Source organism: Anas platyrhynchos, chromosome 4 (assembly GCF_047663525.1).
Source record: "Anas platyrhynchos isolate ZD024472 breed Pekin duck chromosome 4, IASCAAS_PekinDuck_T2T, whole genome shotgun sequence".
NCBI lineage: Eukaryota > Metazoa > Chordata > Aves > Anseriformes > Anatidae > Anas > Anas platyrhynchos.
Genome location: NC_092590.1, coordinates 55,585,394 through 55,605,913, shown reverse-complemented (window position 1 = coordinate 55,605,913; position 20,520 = coordinate 55,585,394). Strand labels below are relative to the sequence as shown.

At 44.1% G+C, this 20,520-nt stretch overlaps 1 protein-coding gene and 1 long non-coding RNA gene across 6 annotated transcripts in view; both read right to left on the bottom strand.

Moving 5' to 3' along the window:
• RBM47 (RNA binding motif protein 47) overlaps positions 1–9,577 on the bottom strand; it is a 76,768-nt gene extending 67,191 nt beyond the window's left edge. The window contains exons 1-2 of one of the 5 annotated variants that reach the window (XM_072037692.1): positions 9,545–9,577; positions 9,263–9,396 (exon numbers count right to left, since the gene is read on the bottom strand). In XM_072037692.1, coding sequence (XP_071893793.1) covers positions 9,263–9,291 — 29 coding nt within the window. In that variant the 5' untranslated portion in view covers positions 9,292–9,396; positions 9,545–9,577. Of the gene's footprint in view, positions 1–8,319; positions 9,058–9,262; positions 9,397–9,544 lie in introns of those variants that run through there. The other 4 variants (XM_021279425.4, XM_072037694.1, XM_072037693.1 and 1 more) reach the window with 4 other exon arrangements.
• Positions 9,578–16,370: 6,793 nt separating this feature from the next.
• Positions 16,371–18,126, bottom strand: LOC106020449 (uncharacterized). The gene is made up of 3 exons (XR_001195959.5): positions 17,973–18,126; positions 17,327–17,383; positions 16,371–16,822 (listed from the first exon to the last, which is right to left on the bottom strand). It is a non-coding gene; the product is annotated as an uncharacterized lncRNA (long non-coding RNA).
• Positions 18,127–20,520: the final 2,394 nt, after the last annotated feature.

Genomic DNA, 20,520 nt, shown 5'->3' with positions numbered 1-20,520 from the left:
AACAATGGCTTAAAACAAGCAGAAAAAAAAAATAAATTACGGGCATAGGAAATACCCACAGCAACCAGCAAACTGGCCACACTGTTGTTTACTCAGTCACACCATTTTTTGTGGTGGGGCAGGGACTTGCAGCCAGGTTTCCCAAACCTCACGCTGGTGTTCTTCCTGCAAAACCAGTCATTTGTATGCTTTTCGTTTTTGTCTTGTCTGGCTTGTTCTACACCCAGTCGCACATATACGTACAATAGTACGCGTGAAGCGAGAGGAAAGCTTTCTAACGGTGATTGACACTCTCAAGAGAACGCAATTATTTTGGCATCAGTTACTTTTCAGGTAAGGATTAGCAGCGAATTAGCAGACTGATAGCCTTTGTTCGGAGCAGGCCGCGTTTCAAAATGGAGGTCGCGCTCAGATTTTTGCAGAGATCGTGCTTTGATTTGGAAATAGGGAAGCACAGCAAGGATTGCAACACAGAGCAGATAAGATTAGATGAAGAGGAAATGTGATAGAAATGGCTTGGATCTGTAGAAGGAGCAATAAAATGCTGCTCTCACTTTGCTCATGTTACAGGGTTTGTTGCTGGAGACGCGTTCCCTTGTCAGAGGTAAGGCAGCTGCTGGGTCCTTCCTGCTTTTTGGCATCTCAGCTGGAACCCAGATTTGAACAGTATAGAAACACGGTGAAAATTACAGCCTGGCTCCTTCACCTGCCGTGTCACCCAGCATTCCCAGACCTGCTGGGGAAGAGGTTCATCCCCTCTGCCTTTCCATGGTACCAGCAGCTCTGACCCAGCATGGCTGCGCCCACGCACTCCACAGACCATGGCTCAGCAACCCCTTGCTTTGCATCACTGCCAACACCCATCCTGCTCCAGCCTGGGACCTGGGAGCCCAGCTGTGGACCCAAGATCACTGAGGTACACAGGCAGAGCAGCCCAGCAGCGTGGTGGCCCCAAAAACTGGTGCCCGTGCCGGAAGGCGAAGGCGGACATGGAAGGATGGGGAAGCGGTGAGTCAGCTGTACGGGTTGCATGCTGACTGCCCTATTGCACGCTGTAGATTGAGTCCACCGAGGAGTTTCAGCTCTGTGGTTTTGTCTGAGTTTTGCTTTGAATCCAGAGCTCAGAAAGAGGCTTGCACAACAACGACTGCCAAGCTTATCTGATCCTCTTTGCGCCAGCTGTAGCTCTGGGAAGGGTTTGTCCGACCCTTTTGTGGGTACTCCTAGGGCACGACTGCACACAGGGGGGCAGATAGCCTTGTGGCCACCCTGTGGCAGCATGATTACGGCTCCCAAGCTACAGCAGGATCTTTTCTGATTACTTTGGAGTACAATAAAAAGGAACATACAGTTGCCTGTGTATTAAAAACACAAAGGTGTGTCCAAAGATATGTAAACTTACACCCCAGCTTACAGCACACTGGCTGCCCTACGCAGTCTGTGCCTTGAATACTCACAGTATTCATGGTGAGCTCTCTCCTTTAGCTGATTTTCACTATTACTGGTAAGTTTTAGTGCAAATCTCAACTTCTAGGACTTAACAAAGGACCTCTGGATACATGACATTTTTCATAAAACTAGGTTTATTATTCTGCCTATTGCTAAGTAGATTGCACAATCAGCGGTTTCACTTTCATTTTCTTTGGAGATCCTGTATCTTTACACAATGTACTTCTTTAAAAAAACTAAAACATCACCACTGTTTTTTGGAAAAATCACACTACCAGAAAATTCATAGGGAGAGATGCTTCATGCCAGAGGCAGGTGTATTGCTATCATCTCACACATACAAGCAGTGTGTTCTTTAACAGCTTGTCTCCTATAGTGTCTAGTGTTTCAGAAGAGAAGAAAAAAAATGTATTTCTGGTCTATTGGTGGGAAAACTACGGCACAGTGGGCAAAAATGGTCCCCACAGGATCACCTCCCTCTAAACCAGAGACAAAGCTGGTAACCAAGCATTGACAGATGAAGGCCAGTGCTTTGGGAATTAAATATTCAACACCAAGACTCACCTGTTTTGATACTTCCTGTGCATATACAGAGAAGCCTACACCTGGTTAGAAGAAACAAGGTATTCCCCAAACAGCTGCAAAGCTAAATTTACCAAAGGCTTGTCCTCCTCACATATAGAGGTTACCAGAGTACTCTTGCTGAGTTCACTGAAATCAGAGGTCATTGATACCAGCACGTAAGAAAGGCCACTGTTTGCACAAGGAAGCAGAAGAAATACCAAAAGAAATAGAGCATACTCCTCTTTTTATTCTTATTTGTTTTTGTCCTGTGATCTAGATGGCAATGCCAGGAATCAAAAAGCCACAGTAAAAATTCCAGATAACGCTATAGAGAGGGCAGAGAAAGCTCTGGAACTGCTCCATGAGCAAAACAGATACTTTCCCTGGGCTTTTATGATGAGAAAGCCAAGACCACCTATTTAACAATACCTAGGTGCACTTAGTGCAGTTCATTCTGCATCCCTGAGAGCTGTGGGGTTTGTACCTACTGTGCCCCTTACATCAAGCAGAGAGTGAGTGGATAAACTGTCCCAAGGCAGGTGGCCATGGGAATGGCCAGGAATTTCCACAGGAATTTCTGCAGGAATATTCTTACTTTGAGTCATATGGCTAGCAGACAGGAAAAACTAATATTGTTTGTCAGTCTGTCTTGCTGCTCACTGGGAACATGAGTTTGTACAGGAGTACTGTTGGAAGTAAAAATAATTAAAAAACAAAAAGAATTTTCAAGAGAAGAAAAAAACAAACATGGGAAGACTTTGTCTTTGGTCTCCTCAGCACCTCAAAGAAGGACTTGCAAACACCAGTGGTAAAACATGTGTTGGAGTAAAAACAAAGGGACAAAGCATGTCTGGTACATGGAGACCCTCTCCATGTACCAGACACCCCTGACACCTCTGTGGTGTCTGGGAAGATTTATTCTGTACATGTACAGCCTGACCTGGGATTCACACAGGTAAGATGATACTTGGTGCTTCAACCTGTGGAAAGAGCACAGAGAAGCCTTTTCGTTTAGGATTGCTCAATACAATTAGTTTGTATGGGAAGCTCTTCGTCTCTCTCTTCCTTGCAGGATGTAGGTGTTGTGTTGGGCTCGCTGTGACCCAGGGCTGTCAGGGTGAAAAGACAGAGACAACTTTGTCAGCAGCATCTGCTGCTCTCTTTACTTCAAAAACACCTGGTAAGACGCAACACAGGGCAGCTACGATAGGTGCAGATCACCTCGACCCAACCTGAAGCACCTCCAGCTTCCCATCCACTGAGCACACATGGTCTGTTCGTGCCCACTTCCCAAAGCTAGGAAATAAAGGGCAGAATCAGCCTTCAAGAGTCAAAACTTGTACTTCAGTCCCAGCCATTTCAAGACACCTGCCCATCAAATCTCTCTCTACTTGCAGCTTTACCTGCTGCAATGTTCCCGTGTGCTTCAGGCACCTTGTTAGTGTTATCTTAAATGGGAGCACTAATGACTGAAATGCTGCCCGTGAGGAGTAGCATTCATGTTAGAATGCAGGTACCAGTGCATGAACTCTGGAGAAATTGCAGCATCCACAGCCAACAGGAATTTTACTGCCAAAAGCACGCACAATGACGTGGACATGGCCTAAGGTCACGTTAATAATGTGAATATTTTATTAAGGTGAACTGAATGTGCTCTTTTACTGTAAAAACACTTCAAGAACATGCCCCTGCGTGTGCATTCGTGTGCGCCTCTACCTTTCCTCTTTGCCTTCGGTGCCATATTTCCCCGCTCATGCTCTTCCTCCCTACCCAGCCTGGGAAGCTCCCACAGTCACGCCCTGTCTGTCCTACAGCACACATTCCAGCTTTAAAGACCTCAGTTAGCCACAATCTCTTCATACTTCCTTCCCTCCAGGTCCCAAAACCTCCTCGTGGCTTCAACAGCAAGGCTTTCCAGCCTTAATGAAGCGTCTCCTTCTCAGATTTTCCCTGACTAGGGTCAGACTGTACCCTGTGGGTTGATCTTTTCCCCTGTCCTCCCTCTGTCTCTTTACAAGGATCCCTCACTTCTGACTCCCTCCCTGCCCTGCAGACGCCTCCCGTTCACCCAGCTCCTCCACCTTCCTCCTTTGGTTTTGATTCTCCATTTTCCTCTTCTCACAAGCCTCTTTCTCACTGCTGCTGATTTATGCCGATGACCCATATCACCCCCTCGTCATGTTATGTCCGTCTCACGTATTCCCTTCCTCTGCTGCCCTGATTCTTTTCTTTTGCTCATAAAAAGACTGTTTATTTGAGATGCAGTGCTCAGGCTGCACTGATGAATTTTCCCTGCACTAACCTTCAAGTGGTCCTATTCAGCACCATCCATTAGCCTCCCCCTTTATGCCCCACCATTCAGCCTTCCTGTGATTTCCACTCCATCAGCCCTGATGACTTCTCTTTTGCTTTCAACCCTCTTCTCTCTACCACGTTCAATTGCAAATTTTCCCCATAGTTCCATTTCTTTTGCTTTGCTTTCCCATCAATACCCAGCCCAGCTGATGTCCCTCTCCCACTTTTTCTGCAGTCTGCTGAAAGCCTGGACACTTCCAAGCTCAACACGCATAAAACAGTGTGCCAGGCACCCTCACTGTCAAGGGATACCCAAAATCTCTTCTCTCCTTTCCTCAATGAGAATTACTGTCCTGTTGGCAGGCAGGGTGCAATTTTTACTTAGGCAGCCTTTCCTTTCAAGGTACAGCTAAGACCTGTTGATGCTTTCTGCTTCCATGTCCAAGATGTTGCCTGTTCTACCCACCCTCATAGCTAAAACTCTTCTCCGGGGTCTAACCCTCTCATTATCTCAGTAGCACCAACATCCTTTTCTCTGACTTACATAACTGCAATCTCAACCTACTGCTTCATCTTCCAAATACTATTACAAAAGTCATTTTCATAGCCTTATGCCTGAGTAAGCTGCTCACTTTGTGCTTCCATGCACCAGCTCTCCATTCTCTAAGAAATACAATATATTGCCTCCATGCTGCTGAAATAACACAGCAGCAGCCACACTTCACACCTGACTGACCCGTCTCACAATTTCCTTGTGCTCCACCCCATGCCGTACCCAGTTATTGTCCCTTGCTGGGTATTTCATACAGAAACCCAGCACGGCAGTGGCAGTGTGGTTACACACGGGGCAGCAATACCCCAATCAGGAATCCCAGGCCTATGACCATGTAGTAATAGATGACATCTTTCCTTCTACCAGGAACTCAACTTACTGGGGCTGAACCTACACCCTGAGCCATGGTGGATATCACTAGGTTTCTTTGACAAAAGACAAAAATGCAGAGGCAGTATTTCATTTTATTTCAAGGTAAAACTCAAGCACATCCACTGGTTACTCACAGGCGAAAACACAAATACAAACCCTGAACAATGTCACTTGGAGTGGTGCTTCTGCTTCCTGATGGTCCTTACGGTGGTGAATAGGACAGAGAGTGTTTCATTTTTCAGTGGTTGTTGAAGCCTTGCCTACTTTGGAAATAGCTGAAAGTTACTGTTGTCTCATGATTCTTTTATACCACATGGCAGAGGTTTCTCATGCATTCGTAGTTTCTTTCCATCCCATGCCTAATAAGCTCATCTATGCTGATTTAGTCTCTGCTTTCTGAGCTAGCTAGGTAAAAGATAACATCCAGCCTCTAAGCATGTTTTGTAAAACATATGCTTTAAAAAAATAAATATCAAAAACCCCTCTCTTCTTTTCAAATAAAAGCTTGCTTGTAATCATGGCAAATGAAAGACTGGAAAGGACAAAAATGCCCTCACATACCAGGTAGTCAGCTTTGCAGTTACTAAGAAGTTGCTTTGCTCTGTTGAGTTTACTGTGTCACCAAAACCCCAACAGCCATAGCTATACAAAGCCTACATTGTCTCTGCAAGGCTATGAGAAGATGTTCCTGATCTTGGCAAGAGCTAGGTGTACCCAGAAGCATTTTATTGAAAAAAAAAATTACAACAACAGAAAGAGATATTATTTTAGGCCTCTCACTGGAGAGATAAAGGTCAGAGTCCTTTCTTCTGCTAAAATGGCATGCAAAAATGTCTGGCTCACAGGATCCGTTTCAGAAGCTGGAAAACTGGACCTAAAAATCCCCATACAAAACAAGCTTCAAAGTGACTTGACAATATATTGTTTGTGGGTGTAGGTCATTGGTAATTTGGAGATCTAAACCTCTTGGCTAAGGAGACAGCTACACACACTGATACACAGGCATGGAGGTTGTCCCCTCATGGCCAAACGATCAGATTTACTTCCCTGCTATGAAGCAAACCAAATCTTTACTTCCATTAAAGTCATTGATTTCTGTAATTTTCAGTAGGAAGTGAATCTGGTAACTTAGAGACCTATCACCATTTCTTCACAGACAGCGCATATATTAAATTTCTCAGTAAATCAGAGCATTGGTGATTTGGGAAATCATGCACAGATAACCAAGGGCAGCGGTCTGAATGAAAAAGTTGAGCTATAATTATTGCTACTCTTGTAACAGTAACGTAACATCTACTAGAGTTTGTCACTCAAACAGCGTTGTGAGCTCCTACAGGGAACCAACATGTTGGCCAACACAAGCCAAGCTGGGCCACCAGGACCCCAAAAACATGGAGAGCCCTGAAAGCAGAGCCTGGTGCAAACTCCAACTGAAGCACTACTCCCTGCAGGCTCTGCTGCTTATATTAAATAATTTTATTCCAAGGTTTTTGATGTTTTTAAATCTAGTTTATTGGAGGCAGCACATTCCTTTACTTTCTAAAACTTCAAACAAAGATTTCTCATCCCAGACTGCCACAGGGACACACAGAAATGATTAGCGACTGTATTTACATGCCAGCCGACTCCAAACATTCCCTTAACAACACCTAGCGCACGGGGCTGGGTGTTTTGTCCATGTCTCAGGGCACGGCAGTGCCTGGCAGTGCAGGGACAGCCCAGTCCCACCTCACGGGGATGAGAGCCACGAGCACCTGCCCTCAGCTCCGCCAGGAAAAAAATCCCTGTCCCGGGAAGAGAGCAGGCAGGGGAGTGGGGGAGAGAGAACAAATGTGCAAGGAGAGTGTTTGTCTCGTCGTTTATCTCCCAGACAGCAGTTTGTTAGCCTTTTAGCAGCTCTGGCATGCGCCGGCTGGACACGGACGGCAGCGTATTCCCGGCGTTATCTCCGTTTCCCCCTGGGCTGCCGCTGCCTCACAGGCCTGCAGCTCCCCGCCAGGCCCGGCGAGCATGAAGGCTGACCTCTCACCCTGCACCACAGCACCTGTGGCAGCCACGCTGCTGGTCTACCACTCATAAAAGACCTGGGTTCCCCTCTTCACATCATGCAAACCCAGCCGTGCCCAAATTGTCCCCTGCGAAGGCTCGAAGGCTCGCACAGGCACCGGCAGTCTGCTGGTGCTGGCTGCAAGCGGCTCTCTGCGGCCCCTTCTTATGCTCCTGCCCGCTGCGAGAGCACTCCCACTGTGCTGGGAACATTCAGGAGGGATTTTGCGGTCTGTTAGGTCCCGACCTGTCTTAGCACAAAGTTTGATTTTAAATTCCTACAGCGAAGTGAGCTGTGCAGCTTTCCCTCTGAAACAAAACCCGAAAAACCCCTCACCAGCTATTTCTTATAACGCGGATAAGGAGCCCCCGGCATGCCTCATCTAATCACCTACTTTCAGAGCAAAGGAGAGGCTTGACCTCCGGATTGATACATGTATTTCAAACGGTCATCAGAAACTTCTCCAAGATAAGATCCCATTCTTATGCTAATGGTGTGTAACAGGCTCCCAGACAGCAGCCTATCTCTGAGCCCATTTGACGTCTCTCAGGGCTGTGTCACCACTGCCTGCTGCACAAACGGCAGCGTTTTGAGTGTTGAAAGTAAGAAACAGCCAAACAAACGAAATATTCCTTCTGAAATTTACTGCAGAGACATTAGGCACATCACACTGTAATTTTGTGTTGATGCAGAGAAATGTACACCTTTCAATTAAAAGTTTCAAACCTGCAGATGACTTCTCACTTTCTTAGTTAATATTTGCTTCTGCCTCTCATCTGTCATCTGCTCGCAGAGCCGTGGCTACAGCGCACAAAAAAGCTCTCACTCGGAAAGGACCACCAAAAACTTCACTCGCAATCCCTGCAGTCCTCTCGGTTTCATCCCCCACCCCCCAGAAAAAAAAAAAAAAAAAAAGGTTCAAAACGTGTTTTCTGAGCAAACTTCTGTCCCATTATACTGCCAACCCAATTGCAGAAGAACAAACCCTGGCAGAAGGACAGAGGGACAGCAGAGCAAACCAGAAAGGGACGGCACCTACCTGGAGCCCCGGTGCGCCCGCAGCCGCTCTCGGCACCATGCACGGAAAGGCCAAGCTTCGGGGCAGCGACCTAACGCATTTTTCCTCCTGCCCCACCGCTACGCGAGGAGGGTTGAGCAACTCCCCACGACGCTGCCACTCAGAGCAACCGCTCTCCGAGCCTTAACCTCCTCTCTTGGCTCTATGCAACTTTTTTTTTTTTTCTTTTAAGAGTTTTTGAGAAGTCCGATGTGGGGAGAAAGCCGTGCGATTAGCAGTGGCTCAGCCAAAGCCTCTGCCCTAAGCCGCACATTCCTGCGCTGCGCTGCGCTCGCACGCCCCGCTTCCAGCCTGCAGCCCTGATAGCGCTGCCGGAGCTCAGCAGCACGCCGAAACTCCGAGAGAGGAAAAATTGGTATCTCCCCCCCAGTATGGGTCGGGGTTTTTTTTTTTTTTTCTTTTTGTCCCCCCTACCTCCTCCTCCTCCTCCTCCCTTTCTCCCTGCGCTCACAGTAGCAAGGTTGTCTCTTGGCTACTCCCTTGCCTTAAACTCACCGAACCAGATTTTTACTCCCAACACCTTCCCGTAAATCTGAACTGAAATTTTACCCTGCTCGCTGAGCCTTTGCTGGCGGAGGGCCAGTGCAGCATTCCTGTTGTTTTAGGAGGGCAGATAAAAAAAAAAAAAAGGAAGAAGGAAAAAAAAAAAAAAGAAAAAAAAAAAAGAGAGAGGGAAACCTGTAGAGATGCAAAGGCTGGAAGGAAGCAAACTTTCAGAGCAGCTTTACTAAAAATACTGTGGGAGGGAGCAATTCCCTTTTATCTTTAAAGGGCTAAGCCAGTGATTTTTTTTTTTATTTTATTTTTTCCACACTAGTGTTGGGCAAGAGAAAATACCCTCCTCGGTCATCTGTGTCCTTGGGGTGGATGAGATTTGAAGGGAAAGCAAACCGTCTGTACTCACCTGAAGGACAGCATCGCTGGAGTTAGCATAGCAAGGGGTGAAGCCTACAGGTTTCTCTGCTCCAGTCACCCCAAAGCAGCGGTCAAGCATGTGCCTCATTTTACCCTTTTCTGACCTAAAGTTACATCTGGTTTCTAGAAAAGGAACAAAAGGGAAACTAGTATATAAAAAAAGCAGCCAAGCCTTCTTTTAACCTCTGTCTGATCCCTCTGACCGTTGTCTTGAATACTTAGAGAAACAATGAAGCAAGGCTGTAAACTTTCTCACCCCCTTTTACATTACCTGTCTGCGCCTGGCTATGGGCTTTGATGTATTGAAACAAAGCACAAGACCTGTTTATAGTAAATGAAACCAACCAACAGAGATCTAATTCAGACGAGTGACTAAACAAACTGGAACAGGAAGCACACACCATCGGATTTTTTTAAAAGTAGTAATTCCTGCTTGCATTGTCATGCGAGGAAAAAAAAAAAAAAAAAGGGTTTCAGCTTAGGTGACTTTTGTTCAAATAGAGTTCTTTTTGTTGTTGTTGGAAAGCCTAGCACAGACAATGTTTAATCGTATATATGCAAATACTTAACAGATCAACAGTTCCCATCAGCAGTGATCTTAAAATCTTCTTCATCTGCTTGTCTGCCTGTGGAGGACGTTTCTGCAGCTGTTTTGTTGTTGTTGTTCCCCCCCAAGTTAATTTCTGTAATTTCTGACTGGACAGAGGATCTTAATCTAGGACAGCAGGACAACGCAAGCCCCTAACAAACAGTAGACTGGCAGTCCTGAAAGTTAAATCTTTAAAGAATCAGTAAAAATGGGGATAAAAGCTAGTGAAATAAATTCATTCTTCATAATTCCGAATAATTTTTAAAATATTTCTTTTTATTCTTAATTAATTCTTATGAATTCTGAATTAAGAATTCTTCTTAATTCTTCTTAATTTTGAAAAGAAATATCCAGGGTTGAGTATACAATATCTTGCTTTATTACTGTTCTGTAACCTAAATGTTGTTTTGAAAGGAGTTTGTCCTTCCAAACAGATATTTATCTAATTGTGCTCTGTTTTTTTTTTTACAGTAGGGAAAATCCCATTGGTTTTACCTGAGCGAACCACACTTGACTACCTAAGAGAGTTTCGCTTTAAGCAGGAACTGAAGAACCAAACCACTGTTGGTGTAACGAAGCCAAAGAGCCAGATACTGCAAAGTTCAAGTTAGCAGCGTGTTCCCTCCAAACTATCATAAGTCAAAAGTTGCCAAAGGGATGCAATTCCAGATTTTGCAAATGTGGCAAGTATAAAAAAATCTATCAGAATTTACCAGTATTGGTGAGCAAATAATCAGGAGGGAAATCGCCATCAAGTACTTTAATTGAAATGAGAATTCAACATTAGCCTCAAATATTTCAGGCAGTTACATTCTTTAAGGGAAAATAATCCAGAAAAGCAAACGGAGGGGCTCAGTGGTAGAAAATTCTCTAAAGTATTCTAGCATCACCATCCTTAAAAACAGGGCCCATTTGTCCAGAAGCAAGGCTTTTCTACAGTGTTTTCATTTGATAAATTTGCCCATAAATTCCCCTGGGAATCCACCTCCTGTACAGACAGCTTATGCTCCATTTGCTCTGTTCAGAGGAGCAAAATAGGCATTACTGGCAGAAGTTCTTCTTTGCCAACATCTGCAGATTATTTCTTCTAAATGAGAGACTTTGTTTTAAATTAATCAATATTACAGAAAATGCAGCAAACGCTTTCCATTGACATCTCCCTGCACACCTTGGCAGGTGCACAGGTGTCCACGACAGGTCTGCACACAGCTGTCTGAGGGGTTTCCAGGCCTTGCAGTAACAACCATTTCTGAGCAGTAATGCCAAACCTCCACAAAGATCCAGTGCTGGTGGTGATAGGTAGAGCATTTCTTACTGTACTCAGATCCACAGAGCCCAGTTCAAAGAAGCAGCAAGTGTTGCCCAGTGTTTGAAGCTCACTTTTCTTTCTCAGTGTACATCATCCATCCAGATGACAGCAGCCATTCAGGAAAGCCTCTCCTTGACCACCAAGTGCTGGATCTATCGCAAGGTGGGATGGGATGAAAGAATCCTTGAGTTGAGTATCATCAGTTGTAGAGCTTGTTACCACTGGAGGTTTTAGGTCTAATCTAATTTCAGGTTTAATCTAAAATTAAACATCAGGTCTAATTGATCTAATTGATCTACCACCAGTCTGAGCCATTTTTACATCAGAGTAATTTTTCTCCCTCTCTGTTCAGCTGACAAAGTGTTTTAAATGCTTGTGAGCTCTTTACATAGGAAGGGAAGAGCGATCCAGCCACAATTTGCTGCAGCACCTTCCAGACTGTGGGTTAAAACGAAAGAGCAGTCACAGCCCTGGAGCACCCAGCAGAGATTTCCTGTTCCTCTGCCAAGCCATGGTGGGGTTTCTAACCGAAAGAAAAGAATTTAATGAGTCCATAGCAAAGCAAATTAAGCTAAGTGCAGTGTGATTAGGCCGCTAGCACTAATCTTTAAAGGCAACAGCATTTGATCAAGGAAGGTGTCCTCCAAAACTGATCTTAAAAAGGCAATCAAAAATTTCTGGCAATGAATAGCCGAAGTTGAGGGATAGTGGTTTTTGGGGGGAGGTTATCCCAGTTGGTAATGTTTCCTTCTGAACAGGGCTTATTGTGGTATCAGCTGTGCAATAAATATTTTACAGTTTATCACCACTGCCAAGAGCTGACCTTGCTGCAGCAAGAAACCACTTGTTTAAAGTTTGGTGGCTGCAGTTCATTCAGGAGATTATGAACCCCCCTACAGGTTGTTTGTTTGTTTGTTTGTTTTACTAAGGGGGAAACCATGGAAAACACAAGTGCAAGGTGTGTTACCCAGAAATGAAATGGTTCTAAAGAAGAGAAAACTGATTGGCGAGGTAAGGAATATCTATTATTGTGTAATAATAATAATTATTATTATTATAAGGTTAAAAAGCCTCTATTTCAATTCTATATTTTTGTTTTGGTACACAAAGTGTTTCCTAGTGTATGATTACAGGTTAAATATTTGTACACAATTCAGTAAGCAGATGCAGTCTGCAATTAATTCTGTATTTAATCCTGGAGGGTTTTGCTTTTTTTCAGATTTAAAGCTGTGGGTTGGAGGACAAGCATGTTTGAAAATAGTCTGTGAAATATTGTGTTTCCTAAGCAAAAGATCTCAGTATGCTGGAGACACAGCAATATTTCTTCCAGAGAAGTCCAGCTTGGAAGCCCATAGACATTTTGTCTTCTGTCTAGGAGAAGCATTTATGTGGACAACACCAAATGTATATAGGCAAAGTAGATAGACAGGGGAGCAGACTACATTTTTTTTAGGTGAATGGGAGGTTCTTTACCTTGGTGATGCTGGAAGAAGAGAAGGAAGAGCTGTGGGAGCAAGGGAATACCCAATCCTACCTCTGGCCTCCAGAGCCTGGAGCCCTGAACAATTCCAGTGCTGCAGAGAGGTGCATCCTCCTGCACTTCCCTGGAACCCCATTTCTGGGGAAGAGGAGATGAGAATAGAGGGTTAGCTTGTGAGGAGGGCAGTGAAATGAAAGACAGAGCCCAAGGAAACCCTCATGGATCTTTGGTCTCCTCCCGTGACCACCCTCTCTTCTGTCCCATCAGCTTGCTGAGCCCAGCATGGCCAGAAATCATCTACTTGCCAGCATGATTGAAAGACCTTGAGCTGGCTCTGCCTGCAGGTTTAGATGTGAAAGGTTTGTCTTTTTGACAAAGATCCCAACATCATCAGTGCTCAGCTCCTTCTCAAAACATATTTACAGTTTTTTTTTGTTTGTTTGTTGTTTTTTTTTTGCTACTGGTACCAGTCTAAAATTATTTAACTAACTCCTGTCACTTGGGATGTGCAGAGATGTCATGGCCTGGACACAATGCCCTTTGCTAACTAAACCAGCTGGCCTTCAAATCAGTTTCCAGTGTCCAAAAGAGTGTAATCTGAGAATGAATTTCCTTTCATAGGTCAAATCCAGACACATAATTTCATAAACAACATCACAGACTTGCATGGAAGAGTCTGCTCAGAAAGAGTTCATGGGTAGGATAAAAGTCTCATCTCTTTTCCTCACGTATGAGAGGAAAAGAGCTACAGCTAACCCCATGTTAACAAATACATTCTCCAAGCTAAAAGTAAGAAAAGCTACAGGTGTCTTCTTAAATTCTTCACTGAGCAAGCTGCAGTGCCTTTGATAGGAGCAGCTCTATTTTATCTCTGACACAAGCCCTTCACCCCAGGGGAGTGGGCATGGCAGGTATGTGCTCCTGCTGCATTCAGCCACCAAATGCTCCTTGGGGGGCCCCGGAGCTGGAGAGGCACATTAGGGCATTTTAGTTCCCTAAAAGGGCCCTGTGCATGGTACACCTCTGCTCCACATAAACATGCCCTTAGATAACCCTCGCTGCACCTCTAACCTCAGCCCTGGAGGGAGCTGCAGCACGCGGCTGCTCCTTGTCCCTCCTGCTTTTAGTGGAGCTCCGGAGGAAAGGCAGCTCTGCGCTTCCACAAACCTCTTCCAGCACAGAAATAAGAGTAATGCCCTTGCTGGTGTTTTTATGCTGAGCACTCTCACATATGTGGAACATTTTTTTCAGTCCTTACAATAAAATGAGAGCCTGAAAATACTCTGATAAAAGCCTCTGAAGGTAGCATTGCTCCTCTTTCAATTTCCCAGATGAAAAGAGCAGGTAGTTTGCACAAAGGATCTTGGAGATTTATTCTGCCTTGTGAAAAGCTGAACATACATAGCCTAAAACTTGGGCGCAGTCTTTAAAACTAATAAACCTTTCTCTAGCTCGAAGCTGGAAGCTGTAGCTGGTGAAATCAGGAGCTGGGTCAAATCACAAGGCGATGTGGTTAGATTTAACCCTGGTTAAGAGGCGTGCTGAGCACTGGTCTGGTGTTTACTCTGCAGTCACTTCTTTTTGAAGGGAAGTGAAACAGGCAAAGTGCAGCAGAAGCATTTCAGCAGGAAATTATCGTTATTTACTGAAGCAAGCTCTAAGAACAGAAAAAAAAATCAAGCCAAGAAGAATTCAGCCATTTATTAATCCCTGCAAAGGGGGAAAAGAAAACAAAAGAAGCTGCCTAATTTCACAATTTCTGTCTCCCAGAACAAGAGGCCCCGAGACAACTGCAGGTATTGCCACAGCACATGCACACACTTGTGTGCTCAGTGGGTGTGAGCTTGTGCAGAGGTCAGGGGAAGGAGGAGGAAGGTCTGCGCCTGTGGAGGCAGGGGGTGTTCACACACATCCCATAATAGTCACGGGTGGTTAGCAGAAAAAGTACAGGCAATTGACTCAGTGACTCAAAAATAATGAGAGCCGAACCCCTTCCACTCTCGGATGGAGAGAAGCGCTCTGGAACGGGGACACGTACTGCACACAGAGCCTGTGCACATGCAGGCAGCAGGGCTGTACAGCAGGAAAACGGGCCCATGAAACAGGAAGGTCATCCAGATACAGGGGATATATATCCCACACGAACCTTATGTTAATATTAAAAGGTTCTTTTTTTTTCTTCCTTTTTTTTTTTTTTTTTTTTTTTAAATTAGCTTTTGCGATGAAGCCGGGAACATTTATTGCAATTCAGATTACTTGCAAGAATATAAAAATGCATGATTTCTGAAACCAAATGATCATAAAACTGTTTCTCCACTTGCAGCAAGAGATCATAGCACACCAGAAGGCCCCTCTGCAGGCTGTGGGTACAACTATCCACCTGCACTGCTGCACAGGGCAAAGTGTCTCCCTGTCTGTCCCGTGTATCAGCCCACATCTCCTGAGCTGGGTGGTCTCCAGTCCACCCAAGCACCCTAGAATGACATTCATATGAAGGATGTATGCCCAGAGATGAATTTCAGCAGGAAATTATCATTACCTTGGCTTTCAGCACAGTTCTGTGGTGATATTTAAATGTGGAACCTGCTCTTTTTTCTATTACCAGGCATCACGCGGGGATGAAAGCCTCTGATAACCACCTTCAAGAAAGAGTGGCAGGTGTGACACATCACCATGAGATCTAACTCCCTTTACAGTAATTCCTTCAAATATTCACTTGGGGCACACAAATCACACACTGGTCATGCAGGAGGGGAGGAGGGAGCAGGCTGCTGGGAGAGCCAAGCATCAGCAGTGGGTATGGATGGAGTGACTAGACATGACAAAATATCCACACACCTTGATGCTAAGCAGCGACAGAAGGCTGTATGACAGGGAAATTTTCAACCTCACTACAGTTTCTCTGTTCTCTTTCTCTCTTTTTTTTTTTTTTTCCTCCACAAAACAAACAAGAACTGCAAAAACAATATATATGACGTTGAAGAGCAAATTGTACCACAAGCCATTGTTAGAAACGGATTTGCACAGAACAAGCAAGCTGTCTCAAATCAGGTATAGCCCAGCTGAAAACACTCTGCTTGTCAAGCCAGCTTGAAGCCTGGGGAGAGTGACTAGCTCTGGCAGGGGTACTCTGAGGGGCACTGAAATCCTGTTTTGCTTTGTCTCCACCTGCCCATATAAAAATACAAAGAAACAGTTTGCATCTGATTTTGAAATGTTTTGTACCTCCAACTTCAGTCTCCAAACCATTTGATGGCAATTATTTTACAATTGAACATGTGAGAATACAATGGTCATGATTATATCACAACAGCACACTGTGTCTTGTCCCAGTACTGAAAGAAGACCCCTAGCTCACCACCCCTGTACACTGATGAAAAGATGAACAGTACTATACAGATGTATGACTTTATACAAAAAATGTTTTCCAGTTTATTTTTTTTTTTTTTTTTGTAGCATCCTGCAGTTAGCTAATGATGAGCATCTGTACGTTTCTATTTTTTTCCTCTTTTTCAATATTTCCCAGCACCTTTTCAGCTTAATCTGAGGGTTCAGACAAGACTGCTGTAAAGTGGAATTAAATCCTCTGTGGCTGAAAATGTATTAAAAACGTGTAGCATAAAAGTGAAATACACTCAGCCAGTGTGAAAACTGCAAGCTGTATATACATAAACAAAAACCACAGCCCATGAATACTCACACATTATTTTAGACTTGGGTAATTGTTCAAAGCAATTCACTGTCCTTTAATAAACCTGGAAGCAATGATGAGGATTGTATATATCAAATCATACATAATAAGATCAAAGTAAAACTATTGATTACACATACACAGTAACTGGAAGAATTTGTGGCACAGTCAGAAGCAGTGTCATGGACATCATTGGTCTGACTTCTGTATAAATGTAAATATTAACAAAAAAGGTAATTCTCGTATAACATTTTGAGTCCAGTCAAGTACTCTGTCCTGAGGAAGACTGACGAAGGAAAAAGGCACTTTCTATTCAGAAGATAAAATCTATGGGGAAAAACACGGGATGTGATCCACATTTCGCAGCATGTTGCATAGCACCCGATCCATGACCTAATGCCTCCAGGTCTCCTGCAGGACAAGCTCTATTAGGGATAATGATAACCATGAGCTCTTCTCTAGGTTTTCCCATCAGAAACCCTGAAAAAATATTTGACAGCATGATTAACATGACTTTCTAGGAGAGAAAGCAGTCTTAGCAAGAGAACAAATAAATTTGTGTGCCCTAAAATTGCCTGTTACCAATGAATGTGGTGCTACTTTGGCAGAAGCATTGTTTCATACATTGTTCTTTTGGTCCTGGTGGTGAAGTGGTGCACCACAGGCAGATGTATAGTGGATACACAAAGATGATGAGGTCAAGGGGTTTACATTTAACCCAGCAGTTCAGAAAGAAGCCAGTACTAACTCATCTGTATTCATTCACCAGATTAGCATTTATATGTGTTCATTAAATCAACCAGAAAGAAACCTAGATCAGGAGGAATTGCTTCAGCTTAGTTATTGCAGTCCTAATACTAATCGAAGTGCTCAGTAGTTGAACATCTTCATCTAGGAAATCAAACACAAATTAAAAACTACCTCTTATTATCTTGCCACGACCAATCTCCCAGCTCCCCTCCCAGCACAGTCCTGATGACTTACACTGCTTGGAAGCGAGCCGGGAAGGTAATGGACTCCACCACCCCTGCCAAACTGCTCCTGCAAAAACAGAGAGTTTATATGAATTTTATAGGCCTTAATTGCTTTTTTAAATGGTATTAGCTTGGTAATTAGTGGTTTGTTAATAATAACTTTGACAAAGCCAAAACATCTACTGGCATTATAGACAGAATTTAAGCAAGAGAGACTGAGAGGAACGTGGGGCACCCTGAGTCAGAGGTGCCTCCGCTCACACCAGTGAGCATGGCAGTGTTGTTAGCAGCGCTTACTACTACAATGCCAATGGTATTTTTGTTTTGCTTTGTTTCATTTTGTTTTATTTTTCCTTCTGAGATGTACTGTGCTTTGCTTCCCTCTATTTTTTTCTTCTACTTCTGTAATTTGGACCATGTTTCACTTCCTTTTTTTTTTTCTTTTTTTTTTTTTTTCCCCAGACAGATCCATCTAGCCCCATTTTACCTCAAAATTCACTTGTTTAATTTGGAGGCAATGGAAATAATAGACCCTTTGCAGTGAAAACAGTAACAGATATTACGTGAGCAAGTGGAGACAACAAGAGCTGTGCTTTGAGCATCCATGAAAGGTTGCAAACAGACAACACAAAAACCCAGAGAACTCCAAGAAGTACCTGTTCCTTCACCTGCTACCATGCCTTTAGTACAACCTTTAGTACAAGTTGAACTTTAGGCAACAGAGAAAATCACATAAGCACTGCCAAATGCAGTTCAAGTAAAGTCTTTGAACTCAGCTTAAATAGTCCTTGATGCTGCCAGGAGCGGCAGGGGAGGTATTGCCCCGACATCAAGGCACAGCACCCACCTGGGCACACACCTGACCATGCTGCAGCAGCTCCAGCTTAGCACCATCACACTTCTGTTCATACCATCAGTAAGCAAAGTTTCATGGAGTGAAATATTTGTTTCTCCTTTAGAAATGAGGATCTTTATTCAAAAATGAAATTTTCATTAAAGTGTGTACTTGTTCTTAGTTTTCTTGTGGAAAATAGAAAGAAGAGTAATGCTGAAAATTGTTTTACCTAAATCTCTAGAATTTAATTCTTCTCTAATATGGATTTTCTTCCAATGAAGCACATAAGAAAATAATCATTTTACAGGGCATCATTGGGTTGAATTCTAACAAAACATTTTTTTTTCTCTAAACTAACAATGCAGAAGGACGGCTGCTGCCTTCCAGGCTCCAGTTCCAAGCTCATACATTACAGCTGTTACAAAAAAGCTTTATCTTGAACAAGGAACCTGTCATTAGAAAAAAGCCTCACAGTTAAAGTAAAATGTGGTAATCCTTTGGAAGAAAATTGTTAAATATTTCTGAAAATTTGACATAAAGTGACAGCTTTATTTGGGAGTACAGCAATGGGATTTTGCACACCTATCAATGAATTTTGCTTGCAGGCAAAAGGATGCTTTTTTCCTTAGCTGATATGTGGAGTCCTGCAAACAGCAGACTTAGAAAACCAAGCTGGGGTCCTCTTCTCCTCATGTTATCACATATTCAGAGTGCTGGAAGGGACTTTGGGAGATCATCCGGTGCATTCCCTGCCTAAAAAGAACACTGATTATTCACACAGTTTCTGACAGACACTTGCTCACTAGTCATTCCTGTTGATAATGATCCAGGGGACCGCCTTGTGCCCACAGTGCTCTCAGTGGGGCTGTGCAGATGAATGTGATTAGGATTTGTGAAACTCCTCCTGATGTGCAATATCATAAGGAACAGGATCCAACCTCCTTACCTGTGTTGGCTCAGAAGAAGAAAGATATACAAAGGAGAGGGGAAGGAAACAATTATTTACACTAGCAAAGAACCAGGATTCTGAACACAAAGGTACTTTTTGTCTTTTTTTTTTTTTTTTTTTTTTTTTTTGCTAGGATCACAGTTTGTTATAGTGATCATGGGAGCAATACATGACACTTCCTAGAAGAAATTACACGAATTCCTTCAGAATTTCTGTAGTATGCAGTTCTTTTGAGCATAATTGGCTTATACCCACAAAATTGCTCCTTGAAAGCTATCAGGACATATAGCAGAGAGATTGAGAGGCTCAGGAGGAAAAGTTGACTTGCTATGAGTTTGATTTCTGCTTCCAGAAAAACCCACCACCAAAAGCTCTGCCACAACCACGTGTGCGTGATGGGTCCAAGCAGGAGGTTTTGCCACACTCAGGTGGTGCTGCTGGGGACCTGTGTCCATCAGCATTGGTGGTGATGGTTCATGTACACGAGGTTCCTCGCTGGCAGCTGGGGGCAGCCAAACCAAGAGGTGTCTGCTGTTCTGAATAGTCCCAGGAGCTGACTATGCAGGAGAGTAAATGACAACATGAGTAGTGCTAGAAAGGTTGTCAGAGGTCTGAAGAAATGTCCTTTACACAAACAGAAAACCTAGTGAGGGAGAGGAGGAAAGGAAGGAAGGTGAAGTGGCTTATTCAGCTTCTTCGGTCATTTTGGATAAGAAATATATTTTTTGTGTCAAGTCAGCAAAAGCATTTCCTGACATCTTGCTCTCTTGCTCTGTTTGCTGTCTTTTTTTTTTTTTTTTTTTTTTTTTTTTTTTTTTTTCCTACCCAGCTAAAGAAGCTTTCTAGAAGCATTATAAATGTGGGTTCTGGTCAGAGGAACATGTTCAACAAACTGCCTCCAGGCCTCATGGTGACTCCGTTACCAGAGTACCCCTGTGCTTCCCCCTGGCAATGGTGTCTCTGTGCAGAGGCTCAGATTTGCTTACGCCAAGCACCAGGGTAGGTGAGGGCACGGGGGGGAAGGAAATGCAGCCCCAGAGAACAGGAGCAGAGGGCCTGCTGTGGGTGCCTGATTTAAATCTAAGCCTCCTCTTCTCCAGGCTGAAGAGGCCCAGCTCTCTCAGCCATTCCTGACTGGAGAGATGCTCCAGTTCTTTGACCATCTTGGTGGCCCTTTGTTGGACTCTCTCCAGTATGTCCATGCTTCTCTTGTTCTGGGGAGCCCAGAACAGGGCCCTGCACTCAAGATGCAGCCACACCAGTGCTGAGCAGAGGGGAAGGACGGCCTCCCTCGACCTGCTGGACCTGCTACCACAGCCCATGATACCTTCTTTGCAGCAAGGGCACTTTGCAGGCTCACATTCAACTCGGTGCCCACCAGGACACCCAGGTCCTTCTCTGCTAGGCTTTCCATCAGGCA